Source organism: Pelophylax lessonae (assembly GCF_965119305.1).
Source record: "Pelophylax lessonae genome assembly, chromosome: 2".
NCBI lineage: Eukaryota > Metazoa > Chordata > Amphibia > Anura > Ranidae > Pelophylax > Pelophylax lessonae.
This window is the reverse complement of record NC_138769.1, coordinates 185,488,953-185,505,315: the sequence shown is the minus strand read 5'-3', so window position 1 is coordinate 185,505,315 and position 16,363 is coordinate 185,488,953. Positions and strand designations below refer to the sequence as shown.

Genomic DNA, 16,363 nt, shown 5'->3' with positions numbered 1-16,363 from the left:
TCAGCAAATATATTTGTGTCTTTCTCTTATCATTTTTATATCATGTTACAGGATAAAATAAAATATACCTTCATGAAAAGAAATATGTGGATCGTTATCAGTTACAAAATATTTCTTAGCTGTTTGTACCACCCTTGGTAGGTCCATTATAGTAACTGTAGCCCCTTGGTTTGTGGATAGAAATATTCTTGCAAAACCTCCCGAACATCCTGTTAAAAATATATTCATTGTGAAGTAGATTAATTAGCCAGCAAAAATTAACAAAACATGTTCGTCTGGGTTTTCTGTGATTTTACTATACATTTTCTATAACAAGTTCACTAACATCCTATGTTTATAAATGGCAAGTTGTGGATGTTTATTTCTGAAGTGCCACTTATTAACAGACAATCAAAAATCCCCCTTGGGCGGCCAGGGTACCCATTATGGGCTGTGATCTGAGCCACTGTACAAAGCTGATCCAAGCAGCTCTGTACCTTGTAATTATTGTGATGAGCAATCACAGTGATCACAAATGCAAACAGTACTATTGTTTACATGGTAGAGCCCGCTCCTTCCACTCACAACTGAGGAAGGGGGAACAGGGAGGAAATAATGAATGATCATTCATTAGTTACAGATCACATGCAGCAGCAGATTCTTGGTGAGGGACAGTGATCTTGGGATCTTTTTTTTTTTTTAACTGTATAAATCCTCTCTCTTCTCCTTACATCTCATCTGCATCCTGTCACAGGATGTAAGCTGTATGTTAACCCTTCACCTCAAGCATCCTCCTTTCAGAATCCGAATTTGAACCCAGGACCTCTGTTGAGCTTTGTAGTAATTCTTCTTACTGTGCTGGACAGCTCTCTGCCTGATCCCTTGGACAACCATATTTCATATCTTGTTTCTGGTATATCTTAAAGTCCTTGCTCCTCCTAAAAACATCTTTGCTCCTCCTGAAAAATGTCCTTCCTATCTCTCTGCACTTCCTGTTTGCCAGATTATTGTGCTCTTTTCCAGCCAATAACTTGCTCCTTGTGCCCCTGCTGCTGTCCACTCATTACTGATATTTGGCTGGTTAATTGACTACTCTTCCACTGGATCCAAACCTGCAACCAATCATTATAGACTATAGGTTTGTTCTTTGACTACACTTCTGCTTGATCCCAGCCTGAATGTGTTAAAAGACCATGGCTTGCTCACTTCCTGGTGGGGCAATCCTGAGGACTGCATCCTGGCACTAGCAGGCTGAAAAGCCCATCTACACCATCAGGTGCTCTGGTGAAGACCAGTTAGTGCTGAGACTTCCCTTCTTGGATGAGTCTGCATCATCTGCCTGGGGGACCTGCTTGTATACTTCTCTGGCTGGTTACTATGTGAACCTTTCTACTGCTATAGCTACTGGCTTCTGGCTATGGGCAAAAGTGTCCCCATGTAGTGGGGCTGTGCTCGCACTGCACGAGTCAACTTCTTGTTTTGTCTAGGGGTAAGGAGAAATGTAATTTTCCCTGATTCTTCGTTCCTATGAAAAACGCCACTACCCCATGGTCCAAAAGCGGACTATTCCAGGTCTATGGGAGTCATTGCCCAAAAAATTTGAGAAAAATTAGATCACCTTGTCATGTCTACTTCCAAAGATGGTTCATTTGGAGGGGTTTTGGTCCATCCTGGCATTTTTATTTGATATGTTTTGAAAAATAAATTAAGGAAAACTAATTTCATTTTATTTCTTTATACAGTAAAAAAAAACCCAGAGATTGGTAAATACCACCAAAAGAAAGCTCTAGCTGTCTCAAAAAAAATTATATAAAATTAATTTGGGTTACAGTGTTGCATGACTGAGTAATTGTCGAACTACCAAAGCACTGGAAATTGAAAGATGGCCTTGTAATGAAGGAGTTATACAGACTACTACTCTATAATAATTAAAGTAAACTTCAGTTTATTGAAGAAAAATTAAAATACAAATTTAGAGCTGATTGCTGTCATGTGTCTTGTAACCTACATTTGGGAGATTTGGCTCAGACTATTCTAACCGTTGCTCTTTTTCTGCTTATTTGAACTGCAGAATCTCCACATTAACAATTTAAAATCAGAATCTTAATGTTACCTCCAAGATCGCAGATGGTGTGGAACTCAGAAAGGTCAAACGCCTGTATCACATCCTTTCCACATATATTCCATATGGAGTCCATATGATGCATGAAAGACACCATCTCCTCTTCTGACCTAAATGATAATAAATTTAAGCATAAGCTTTTTCCATAGAAAAGAGCCAGATATTTCCTGCCAATAACATGTAAAGTATAATGACCCAAAAAAATGGGTTAATTGTAGCCAGGTCACTGAAAAATAGTTTCTAATTAGTTGTTGTAGTTGCTATGGATTACTGTACTTTGCATATACAGTAAATCATCAATGCCCTTTATATTTTTTTACTGAGTAAGACATATTAAAAACTACAGTATATGTTGATACTACAAAACATGTAGCCTTGAAGACATTTTAATAGGAGATACATTTTTATTTTAACTTTTGGCCTTTTTGCACATTATACAGTAATTTACTAAAGTTGGCCTGCCACAAGGCAATCTAGACTCAGTACAATGAAAAAAAAAATGCATTTACAAAACATACTTTCAGTATTCAATCAAACTGCATACCAAAATAATAAGGGTATCAAATATATAGGCAGCTACGTTTATATGCATTTTCCTGTAAAAGTGGTGTTTGGCCTTAAGGCCTTCCGATTCTCAAGCCTCTTTTGAGAAACATAATGGGATGGGTAACATCATTAATCAACATGCAAGCTCAGTAGCCAGTAGAGGGCAGCGCTAACTTTAACTTTTTAGGGGTTATTATTTGCATTCAAGATTGGATATTTATATCTCTGGATATATTTAAAAGGCAATGTTCACTGGAGGTAAGCACTGCTTATACATTTTTCATCATATGGCCAAATTAAAGTGAACATACTCTTCACAAGAAGTAAATGATCTTTCAAACAAGTTTTCACTGACCTCTGTAGGGACACATTCACAGCAGAAAATGGAAGTTCGTCTCCTAATGGCTTTACACACTCAGCTCTCCCCTCTCATAATTAACTTGATTGCCTTCCAGCTTTCTAACCTCTAATTTAAACACAGAGCAGGCGCTCTGGGAGGGAGGAGCAAACAGGGTAAGATAAGAGACTTGATTTGGATGACTCCAGTGCTTCCCTTGAATTTCTCAACAGTGCCTACAAATACCTAGGCCATTGCTTATTAGGAACATAACACTGGAATGCCAATAGCCTGGCCAAAAGTTTACTGTAAAGCAAGCCGGTGCTTTGCTCATGCATTTATTTGGAGTCTAAGTGGCTGAGCCCTTTCACAGACTGGAAGGTGGGAACTTTGTCACTCTCAGCATCCACCCCTTGTGAAGTCTGTATATCAGGGACCCTGACACAAAGCAAAATTAAACTAAATAGACATTTCGTCATAAAATTCCTATAATACTTCACTATGCTCATTTCAATTTCACCTCCATCCTTAATCGTAATCTATAGTAAAAACTAAATTGGAAAACCACCATGACAGGAGAAATTGATTATTGAGAACATTTAACAAATTATAATTATCCATATATAGTGTCAAAAAATCACTTTGTCTTTATTCTTTACTGCAATTACAAAAGATCCCCTTTTTAAAACAATCAATACAATATTGTTCCAATACATATATATGTTTTACATCAACCTGTACATCACTTGTCGTCTAGTAAATTGTTCTTACACATCAATCTGAGTTAGCCTATCGCTAAACAAATATGACCATACACAAAGAGTCAACCTTGGTCAACTGGTCAATGGAGAAACTATCTATTGTACTATACACAACTGACTGTATCCATCCCTGTAAACCCATCAGATGCGTAACCTCTTTCAAATCCATTTCGGAACTAATAACCCAATGGATCATCGCTGTTCCTAGTGAAGATTATGATTAAGATTTCAGGTCAAGCTAAGAATTAATTTAAAAGTATTAATTTATTGCTAGGGGTTAATGTAAGGAGTAAGTTTAAGTGTGGGGCTAGACATAGGGATATGTTTTAATGAGCTTAGTGTTGGGTTAGGTTTTAGAGTGAAGTGTTAATTTTCAGGATTAGGTTAGAGCAAGGTTAATGGTTGAATGCCCTCAGAAAAGGACCTACTAACAATTGTAAACAGTGTGCAGCCCAAAAGTGGAGTGTGAAGATCTCACAATTTGAATTGCAAAAAGATATGGAAACCACTTACCTCACCTACATCTACAACAACATTTTAGATTTCTGTGGAATGCTCTTTGTAAGAAATCTTGCAGTGGTTGGTAAGATTTGTTCACGTGATATAGACAAAGCAAACTAATGCTGGCCATACACTATATACAAAATCATTGAAACTCATTTTTGTAAAATGAACACTCGGCCGTGAGAGCAGACAATCGTGCCATCATCAATCGGGGTTGTTGCATATGGGGAACATGCTTCAAGAGACAATTATAGTCTGGAGACATATAGCACAGGACTTCTAGAGATCACTAATTTTACAGTCCCTTTAAAAAGCAATGCTTTTTTGTTTTTGTTTTGTTATTCCATTTCAGATTAAGGAAGGAAGGATTATAACCCCTGTAAGGTTTTTTTTTTTTTGTGCCATCTGTGTTCCATCTGTGTCCCATTGGGGAGATTTCCCTTCCCTTCTTGTCCCATAGCCAAAACAGGAAGTGAGGGACACTCCCTCTAAAGTGAAGATATCCCTTGTTTCTCACCAGGGTTACCAGAGTAATTGCCCCCAATAGAAGATATCCACACTATTCCTGTCCCAGAGACAACCCAAAATTTGGGATTTTCTTTTACTTTCACTTTCGCTGACAAGATCCGCTGAAAGCAGGCATATAGTGATACGTTCACCATCCGTCCAGCGGGTCGGATTGAAGGAAAACGGACAGGCTGTATGTTTTCATCCGATCTCCCCATAGAGGAGAGCTGGACAGTGAGTGGAGACAGACCTGTCACCCCCCTGTTCAGCCGGGAACAGTGGAGCGATTCCCGCTGAGTAAGCGGAGTCCATCAAAACGGATCCACCCCATGTGAAAGGGGCCTAAAGCTGTACAAGTTCAATTTCACTGCCCTTGGACTACTATGTGACCTATAATGTAGCAACTTTTGATTGTATATTGACACTGCCTCCCCAATATGTTACCTTTGTTGGGACAAAGTGTCTGAACAATTTACAAAGTCTGCACTTGGAAATTCAAAACACTCCGCTTACTTGTGTTATTAAAAAATTCCCCAAAAACCTGGGTCTGTTGGCTGGAATTTGTTAAACTCGAAGGAATTCTCCCAAATCATTGACAATAATACTAATAACCCTTGAAAACCCTTGAAAACAGAGATTCGGTCCGCCCCCCATAATACATCATTGAGGCAAACTTTGACCCTGAACTTTACAGTCAGCAGGCACATTTCCAGCCAATCAGCATACCTCCCTCCCACACCCTCCCACCTCCTATAAATAAGCAAGGGCAGCATCCATCTTAGATCATTCTGAAGCAGTGTGTGTAGTGAGAGTAGGGAGAGCTGCTGCTCCTGCTGCTGCTGTTAAGCTAGGGACAGTTAGTCAGTGTTCCTGGTCTTGCAGTGTTCTTGGTCCACTACTGCTGTAAGGACAGCACCCCAAAAAGCCCTTCTAAGGGCTGGTATTTGTGTAATTTTTTTTTATATATATATATATATATATATATATCTAGCGTCCCCAAAAGCCCTTTTAAGGGCTGGTAATTGAGTTTTTTCTTCTTATATATATATATATATATATATATATATATATATATATATATATATATATATATATATATCTAGTGTCCCCAAAAGCCCTTTTAAGGACTGGTAATTGAGGAATTTTTTTTATTTATATATATACATATATATATATATAGTGTCCCCAAAAGCCCTTTTAAGGGCTGGTAAGGTAATAGAGTTTTTTCTTTATATATATATATATATATATATATATCTATTGTACACTGCAGTTGCCTGCCCGCTGTGTGTGAGAGGCCACAGACCTACCACAGACTGTACTGTGTGCACACCACACTCATTTCGGGTGGCACAGGCACAGTACCTTGCATTTTAAAAAATATTTTTTTTTTCCTCTGTCATAATTGCAGTGAGTGCTGTGTCAGGTCCACAGAGTGCACTGTACCCACTGCAGTGCACTGCCCACCACTGATATATATACGGTGGCACAGCATCTTGTTGCAAATTGAAAAAAAAAAATATTTTTTATTATTGCAGTTGCCTGGGCTGCCAGTGACTGTCAGGTCCACAGAGTGTACTGTGCCCACTGCAGTGCCACTGTGTGCCCATCCACCACTGATATATAAGGTGGCACAGCAGCTTGCAAAGTAAAAAAAATATATATATATTTTTTAATTGCAGTTGCCTGGGTGCCAGTGACTGCTGTCAGGTCCACAGAGAGTGTACTGTGCCACTGCCCACCCACCACTGATATATAAGGTGGCACAGCAGCTTGCAAAGTAAAAAAAAATATATATATTTTTTAATTGCAGTTGCCTGGGTGCCAGTGACTGCTGTCAGGTCCACAGAGAGTGTACTGTGCCACTGCCCACCCACCACTGAAATATAAGGTGGCACAGCAGCTTGCAAAGTAAAAAAAAATATATATATATATTTTAATTGCAGTTGCCTGGGTGCCAGTGACTGCTGTCAGGTCCACAGAGAGTGTACTGTGCCACTGCCCACCCACCACTGATATATAAGGTGGCACAGCAGCTTGCAAAGTAAAAAAAAATATATATATTTTTTAATTGCAGTTGCCTGGGTGCCAGTGACTGCTGTCAGGTCCACAGAGAGTGTACTGTGCCACTGCCCACCCACCACTGATATATAAGGTGGCACAGCAGCTTGCAAAGTAAAAAAAAATATATATTTTTTTTAATTGCAGTTGTCTGGGTGCCAGTGACTGCTGTCAGGTCCACAGAGAGTGTACTGTGCCACTGCCCACCCACCACTGATATATAAGGTGGCACAGCAGCTTGCAAAGTAAAAAAATATATATATATTTTAATTGCAGTTGCCTGGGTGCAAGTGACTGTCAGGTCCACAGAGAGTGTACTGTGCCACTGCCCACCCACCACTGATATATAAGGTGGCACAGCAGCTTGCAAAGTAAAAAAATATATATATATTTTTTAATTGCAGTTGCCTGGGTGCCAGTAACTGTCAGGTCCACAGAGTGTACTGTACCCACTGCCCAACACTCCTATAGGGTGGCACAGCACCTTGCACTCATAGTACAACACATTAAAAAAAAAATGACAGGCAGAGGCAGGCCACCCCGCAAGGGCCGTCGTGGTCGTGGTGCTGTGATCCTTAGGCCCTAGAATAATGCCCAGTGTTCAAAGGCCACCACAGACCCTGAACTCAAAAAATTCTGAGGCCATAGTTGACTGGCTTACACAGGACACCCAGTCATCTACAGCTTCCGCTCGGAACCTTAATGCACCATCCTCCTCCAGCTCAGCTTCGGGCACCTCTCAATTTACCACTCGCCAGCCCGCCGGCACCACCAACAACACTAGCACCACAGCCGCTTCACTTGATCCGTCAGAGGAGTTATTTTCACATCAGTTGGAAGAAATAAGTGATGCGCAACTATTAGTGCCAGAGGATGTAGATAACGGGGATATGTCTCAGTCAGGCAGCATTATACACATGGACGTACATTGTGATGATGATGATGATGATGTTGTACCTGCTGCTGCTGCCTTTGCTGAGTTGTCAAGTGAAGCGGCTGATGATGACGATGTGTCTGTGGATGTCACCTGGATGCCTGCTCGAAGAGCAGAAGAAGAGGGGGAAAGTTCAGATGGGGAGACAGAGAGGAGGAGGAGACGAGTTGGAAGCAGGGGGAGGAGGTCATCGCAAGGAGCTAGTGGCGCAGTCAGACAGCATGTAGATTCGGCACCCGGGGTCAGCCAGACAGCACGCCAATCAACGCAAGCTGTTGCCACCACCAGAATGCCGTCCTTGCAAAGCTCAGCAGTGTGGCATTTTTTTTGTGTGTCTGCCTCTGATATCAGCGATGCCATTTGTAACCTGTGCCAAAAGAAACTGAGTCGTGGGAAGTCCAACACCCACCTAGGTACAACTGCTTTGCGAAGGCACATGATCTCACATCACAAACACCTATGGGATCAACACATGAGTAAAAGCAGCACACAAACTGAAAGCCACCATCCTCCTCCTGGTCCAGAATCTTCAGCCACGTCAACCACTGCTGTCCTCCATGCCCCCTATCAACAACCCGCCCCTCTGCTTCTCACCTTCAGCAGTTCCTGCTCGTCACCTGCCCACAGTCAGGTGTCTGTCAAGGAAATGTTTGAGCGTAAGAAGCCAATCTCACAGAGTCACCCCCTTGCCTGGCGTCTGACAGCTGGCTTGTCGGAACTCTTAGCCCGCCAGCTTTTACCATACAAGCTGGTGGAGTCTGAGGCCTTCAAAAATTTGACGCTATTGGGACACCGCAGTGGAAGGTACCGGGCCGAAATGATTTTTCACAAAAGGCAATCCCCAACCTGTACTCTATTGTGGAAAAGGAAATCATGTCACGTCTGGCACACAGTGTTGGGGCAAGGGTCCATCTGACCACTGATAGCTGGTCTGCAAAGCACGGTCAGGGCAGGTATATAACTTACACTGCGCATTGGGTAAACCTGCTGGCGGCTGCCAAGCATGGAATGCGTGGCTCTGCTGCAGAGGAGTTGGTGACACCGCCACGACTTGCAGGCAGGCCTGCTGCCAACTCCTCTACTCCTCCTACTCCATCCTCTTTGCTAACCTCCTCGGCTGAGTCCTCTTCTGCTGTTGCGTCTTGCTCCTCACCAACTGCACCCCCCCAGCTCCCCAGGGGCTATTCCACATGCCGGATACGACAGTGTCACGCTGTCTTGGGGTTGACTTGCCTGAAAGCAGAGAGTCACACCGGACCAGCACTACTGTCCGCCCTGAACGCACAGGTGGATCAGTGGCTGACCCCGCACCAACTGGAGATCGGCAAAGTGGTGTGTGACAACGGGAGCAATTTGTTGGCGGCATTGAATTTGGGCAAGTTGACACATGTGCCGTGCATGGCACATGTGTTGAATCTGATTGTGCAACGTTTTGTGCAGAAGTACCCAGGCTTACAGGACGTCCTCAAGCAGGCCAGGAAGGTGTGTGGCCATTTCAGGCGTTCCTACACGGCCATGGCGCACTTTGCAGATATTCAGCGGCGAAACAACATGCCAGTGAGGCGCTTGATTTGCGACAGCCCGACACGTTGGAATTCAACACTGCTAATGTTCGACCGCTTGCTCCAACAAGAAAAAGCGGTCAACGAGTATTTGTATGACCGGGGTGCTAGGACAGCCTCTGCGGAGCTGGGTATTTTTTTGCCACGTTACTGGACGCTCATGCGCAATGCCTGTAGGCTCATGCGTCCTTTTGAGGAGGTGACAAACCTAGTGAGTCGCACCGAAGGCACCATCAGCGACATCATCCCATATGTTTTTTTCCTGGAGCGTGCCCTGCGAAGAGTGCTGGATCAGGCCGTAGATGAGCGTGAAGAGGAAGAGGAAGAGTTGTGGTCACCATCACCACCACCAGAAACAGCCTTACCATCGCTTGCTGGACCTGCGGCAACACTGGAAGAGGAGTGTGAGGAAGAGGAGTCAGAGGAGGAATGTGGCTTTGAGGAGGAGGAACACCAACCACAGCAGGCATCCCAGGGTGCTCGTTGTCACCTATCTGGTACCCGTGGTGTTGTACGTGGCTGGGGGAAGAACACACCTTCAATGACATCAGTGAGGACGAGGAATTGGACATGAGTAGCTTGGCATCCAACCTTGTGCAAATGGGGTCTTTCATGCTGTCATGCCTGTTGAGGGACCCTCGTATAAAAAGTCTGAAGGAGAACGACCTGTACTGGGTGGCCACGCTACTAGACCCCCGGTATAAGCAGAAAGTCTCTGATATGTTACCCAATTACCGGCAGTCGCAAAGGATGCAGCAGCTACAAAATAAGTTGAAAAGTATGCTTTACACAGCATATAAGGGTGATGTCACAGCACAACGGGAATCCAACAGGGGAAGAGGTGAAAGTAATCCTCCTCCTACCACCACAACCACGCCGGCAAGGACAGGACGCTTTACAGACGTCTTGTTGATGGAGGACATGCAGAGCTTTTTTAGTCCTATGCATCGCCACAGCCCTTCGGGGTCCACCCTCAGAGAACGACTCGACCGACAGGTAGCAGACTACCTTGCCTTAACTGCAGATATCGACACTCTGAGGAGCGATGAACCCCTTGACTACTGGGTGTGCAGGCTTGACCTGTGGCCTGAGCTATCCCAATTTGCCATTGAACTTCTGGCCTGCCCCGCTTCAAGTGTGCTGTCAGAAAGGACCTTCAGCGCAGCAGGAGGTATTGTCACTGAGAAGAGAAGTCGCCTAGGTCAAAAAAGTCTTGATTACCTCACGTTTATTAAGATGAATGAGGCATGGATCCCGAAGGGACTGACAGTGGGGGATGCATTTGACTAAAAAAGGCCTGGTGATGACTGAGATGCCTTGGGCTAAAAATGGTCCACACGCTGCTGTATTTAATCATTCTCTGCATGCCGGATGACTTAAGTGACGTCTCCGCCACCAACTACGGTTCAAGCCGCAATGTTTTAGTGCACTTTCTGCCTTGAAAACCTCAATTTTTCAGGCCGCTGCTACAGCAGCGGCTGCAACAATACCTACTTTTTCATGCATGTGTACATGCCTAATTTTTCTGGCCTCTGGTGTTACACTGTGGCTGCAAAAAAAAAGGCACATACATGTGTCAATTCCCCTTCGTGATCGTTACCTTGTCGTGGTGAAGGGGCTTGCGTATCACAATGAAGCGATCACCTCTAGGAGTGTGTTGGCACACCCCAGATGATAAGGTCGTTGCTTCATTGTTAACAGACCAAAAGCGATCCGCAGGATAATTTTTCATAGAAAAAACATTCATTTTCTTTCATTCTTTCTGCGGAGCTGGGTATTTTTTGGCCGCGTTACTGAATGCTCATGAACAATGGCTGTAGGCTCATGCGTCCTTTTGCGGAGGTGACAACCCTGGTGGTCAGTCGAACCCAAGGCAACATCATCAACCTCATCCCATATGCGTTTTTTCTGGAGCGTGCCCTGCGAAGAGTACTGGATCAGGCTGTAGATGAGCATGAAGAGGAAGAGTTGTGGTCCACTCCCCATCACCACCAGAAGCAGCCTTGTCGTTGTCAATTGCTGGACCTGTGGCAACGCAGAGAGATGAGTCTGAAGAAGAGAAGTCAGAGGAGGAAGGTGGCTTTGAGGAGGTGGAATACCAGCCATAGCAGGCGTCCCAGGGGGCTTGTTCTCACCTTTCGGGAACCCTTGGTGTTGTACGTGGCTGGGTGGAGGAAGAGACCTTCAATGATGTCAGTGAGGACAAGGAACGGGACATGGCTAGCTTGGTATCCAACCTTGTGCAAATGGGGAGTTTGCGGTTGTGCAAATGGACTGACTGACTGTTGTTAAACGGGGAGTTTGGTCTGTCAGAGTTTGGTCTGTCACTGTGAAGCGGGCGTAACCCTTACACTACTTGACCGATAAAACATCATACCTGATCGTATTCACACACTGGATGTTTTAAAGCACGTTATTCCAAATAATTTAGGAATGTTAGGTGATTTATGCCCTTTATGGATCAAAACCCGACTCTGCGTCAACTACGTAATTTTCCATGGGAGTTTTGCCATGGATCCCCCTCCGGCATGCCACAGTCCAGGTGTTAGTCCCCTTGAAACAACTTTTCCATCACTATTGTGGCCAGAAAGAGTCCCTGTGTGTTTTAAAATTCACCTGCCTATTGAACTCTATGGCGGTTCGCCCGGTTCGCCGGTTCGCGAACATTTGCCGATGTTCGCGTTCGCCGTTCGCGAACGGCGAATTTTAGGTTCGCGACATCACTAATCCCTTACCCTCTTACCCATTTCCCTTTTATACTCAGTTCCCCCCCTTCCTTTCCTCTTTTCCCATAGGACTCCTTAACCTCCCAACACACCTCATCCCTAACGCCTCTTCTTTTCCTCTTTCTCTCTTCTCCCACCATATCCTTTCCAAAATCCTTTCCCCCTCTCCTTTTATAAGTCTTGACCATTATCATGGATGGACTGGAAACCCTTTCTGATTAATATTGATTGCTCCTCCTACTTCTGGTTAATGTTATATTAGGTTTCAGTTCACCAAGCGCATTTGAAAATTATAATTAAAGCATAACTCCACTTTTGTTGAGAAAAAAACATTCCCCTCTGGGTGATCTCTGTACATTGCAAGGATTTTAACAAACTTTGTTCCAGATTCCTACCTTTTGTTAGTCTGAAGAAATTGCTGTGTGTTCCTCTGTGCTAAGTGAGCCTAATGGGAGTGGTTTCATAATTATCTGTCAGCTGTGCAGCTGCAGAGCACTAATGAGGAAAACTGCTCAGCCTGTAGGACCTATGTAGGACCGTTGATCATTGTTCCTACACCTCAAGCCACAGCCAATCACAGTTAGAATCACGCCCCTAGGGACACACACCACCCCTCCCTCTCAAATAAAGTTAACCCCTTCACTGCCAGTGTAGAAATGTCACTGGTAACCCCAAAAGTGTCAAAAATGTCAGTCAAGGGTCCGATCTGTCCGCCGCAATGTCGCAGTACCGCAAAAAAAATCGCAGATCGCCGCCATTTACACGTTAAATAAAAAACAACAAAAATTACAAAAATCTTTCCCTTTGTTAGTAAACGCGATAACTTTTGCGCAAACCAATCAAAATACGCTTTTTGCAATTTTTTTTACCAAACATATGTAGCATAAAACAAATTGGCCGAAAATGTTAAAAAATTTTGATTTTTACATTTTTTTGGGGGGGAATTTCATATAAAAAAATGTGAAAAATATTGTTATTTTTGCAAAATTGACTCTCTTTTTTTGTTTATAGCGCATGATCAAAAAATTGCACAGGTGATCAAATACCACCAAAAGAAAGCTCTGTTTGTGGGAAAAAAGGACGTCAAATTCGTTTAGGTACAGCGTTGCACGACCGCGCAATTGTCTGTTAAAGTCACGCAGTGCCGAATCGCAAAATACCCCCTGGTCAGGAAGGGGGTAAAATCTTCCAGGGCTTAAGTGGTTAAATTTGACTTTTATCTTAGTGCAGACTTCTGGGAAAATCAGTGAGCCAATCACACAAGCAGGAAATTATGTTTCTGGGGTGTGGTCAGTACACATTCTGTGTACAGAACAGCTCCAGTTTGCCATATTGCATTGCATTTTCAGAAAATTACAGCGGCTGCAGATTAAAAAGTAAAGGTAATTTGTAATAACATTATTACAATATGATTTGTGTCGCAACTGTATACGATATTTTATTTTTTCCTATTTGCTATTTTTCCCACAGGAAAGTGGGGTTACCCTTTAAGTGTATAGTTTATATCATATATCCAGTGGTTCTCAAATCCGGTCCTCGGGACCCACTAACAGGCCAGATTTTAAGTATTACCTTGGGGGATGCAGACTAGAATACTGCAATCACTGAGAAGCAAATGAGATCACCTGTGATGTAATTTAGTTATCTTGCAAACCTGGCCTGTTGGTGGGTCCCGAGGACCGGATTTGAGAACCACTGATATATGCTAATCTACAACCAATAATCCCTATTTCTGTTCTGTCTTATCCTCCAGGATCAGCCCTTCCTAATTTGTCAATAGATTTGCTCCTACATGTCTGCTTACCCTTCTCTGTAAAAACTCACAAAAATACTTGGATATAAAAGAAGGGCAATACTGTCTCCCTCCCTGACACAGTTTGCTCCCAGATGGGGTGCCAGGCAGGGCCATATTAACGTAGGGGCTATTGGAGCTGCAGCTCCAGGCCCCTACCTTTTATATAGGCCCCGGGTTGGCCATATTCACTGTTAACGCTCTTCTGTCACTTGTAAACACAGAAGTCTGGCTTCTATGCTCGCTTCCCCAGGCAGCTCCCTCAGAACCTCCCCACACAGCACGAAGGCCGGACAAGGAGGGACAGTTGCCGATGCATGGATGTGTTTATGGGCTTTATGAGACAGCATCCCATGTTGAATTAGGCATGCATGGCTGCACCCTTCCTCCTCTGGGTGCATGCCAAGGCACGGCCCTTAAGGCCCTTCAAAATCCTCAGCACCAAGCCCATGATGCTCTTAATCCGGCCCTGGTGCCAGGGGTGGGTTAACAACACCCCTTTGCCTCATACCAAACATTTGGTATTGCTTATATTGTTTACCTCTGTTGCCAACTGGTTATGTCATATGTTCACACCCAAATGACTCCTCCTTACAATGTCTCATTGTCTGTTTTTGTATTTCTGTTATTGGGGAAAAACTTGAATAAAATATTGGAAAATAAAAAATTCCCCAGACAAATATATTATAGACATTTACTGTTTTAAAATGCAAATTGCAAATTTACATAAGAAAACATCACAAAACCACATTCGTAGAACCTTGAAAAGTTGTGCAAATGAATGCAGTCTGAGTTTGACACAATAGCTTTATTTGAAGGACAATATTCTGCATGGAAGTGTGAGATTGTTACTTGATTCAGATTCTGATAACTACATTACCTGTAAACCGCGTCAAACAAGTCCTTTGTAGAGACTCCAAAAGCTCTTTCATACTGGCTTTTTCCTTCTCTGAGATAGAAGAATCAACATTATTTGATAATATAATAGTTGGTTTAGCATCTAAATAAACTCCTTTACTTATGTTCATTTATCTAGAATCTTAAACATTTTCCGTATTTTTTTAGCATACCTAAACCAATGAACAGCTTTGTGCTTTTACTTTGGGGGAAAAAAATGATAACAACATATCCAAATTTATCCCATTATATTTAAAGAAAGATATAAAACTTAAATACAGAATTCTGTGCTTTACTTTAACTTCAAACTGATATTTTCTCGTTTACATAGACTGTAATAATAGTCACACTCTGGATTGTTCAGACTGCATTGTGTCTACTACAGCAGTGCATATGAACAGAGAGAACAGTTCTCTAATATTATAGCCAATGGTACATTTCAGATCTGTGCACGCTGTCAGGGTGCTCTAGCAAACTCTTGCAAGTGGCACAGGGATAGATGGTTTGCAGGGACATCTTGTTCTTATGTTAAAGCCACCTTTTAAAAAATCTTGGTTTTCAGTGCCCAAATCTGAACAAATTCTTAGGGATGTAGTTATAAAAATTTTTGCAAAGATACAGTAGTTATCATGTGCATTCATTATGTGCAAATGGGGCAAAAATAAATGTTCCTGAGCTATTTCCTTTGCGGGTCAAAAGTTTTCCATAGAGTAAATCAGGAAAATACAGCATTATGGCCACTAGATGGAGGTGGCAATCATAGTAAAGTAATTCGTTTTAGTCCCTATTCACACTTGTGTGTCTTATCATGCAACTTTGGACCCCAAAGTCGCATGACAAGCCGCACCCAATGGTTCCCAATGGGTACCACTCATATCTGTGCGACTTAAAGTTGCAGCGACTTTAAAGTAGTTCCTGCACTACTTTGCTCTGACTTGAGGGCCATAGACTTCAATGTAAATCCGCAAAATTTGCATGAAAGTCACACCTGCATGATATACATGATACATGATATATATGTAACTTGTGAAAAGAATGCCAGCAATGAAAGATAAATAAAAAAAAAAAAAAACAAGCTGGCCCCCCCCTTCGGGTCTGGTATTGATTTTAAGGGAAACCCCATGCCAAAATTAAAAAAAAAAAAAGTCCGGGATCCCCCGAAAATTCATACCGGATCCTTATCCGAGCATGCAGCATGTCAGGAAAGGGGGGGGCAGCGACTGCCCCCCCTCTCCTGAACAATACCAGGCCACGTGCCCTCAACATGGAGGGTGCTTTGGGGCAGGGGGGCTCTGCCCCCCAAAACACATGTTTATGAGACAAGGGCCTCTTCCCAACAGCCCTGGCCAGTGGTTGTGGGGTTCTGAGGGGGGGCTTATCGAAATCTGAAAGCCTCTTTTAACCCCTCCTATGTGAATGAATACGGGGTACATAGTACCCCTACACATTCATCAAAAAAAGTGTTGTGTCAAAAAATGACAGTAAATTTTGACAAGTCCTTTATTTAAAAAAAAAAAAAGAATGTCCCCTGGTGTAGTAAAAGCATAAAAAGTAAAATGGTCCCAACAAAGGCTCCCAAGGTCGGCGGTGGCGCCGGGCAGCGTGATTGATGATGGATTCACACCAGGGGACATT

At 43.1% G+C, this 16,363-nt stretch overlaps 1 protein-coding gene across 1 annotated transcript in view; it reads right to left on the bottom strand.

Moving 5' to 3' along the window:
* Nucleotides 1-16,363, bottom strand: part of LOC309546493 (acetylserotonin O-methyltransferase-like) — an 84,218-nt gene that overhangs the window by 16,359 nt on the left and 51,496 nt on the right. Inside the window, exons 4-6 of the mRNA XM_082246232.1 lie at nt 14,712-14,780; nt 2,093-2,211; nt 69-209 (exon numbers count right to left, since the gene is read on the bottom strand). Coding sequence (XP_082102358.1) covers nt 69-209; nt 2,093-2,211; nt 14,712-14,780 — 329 coding nt within the window. The remainder of the gene's footprint in view (nt 1-68; nt 210-2,092; nt 2,212-14,711; nt 14,781-16,363) is intronic.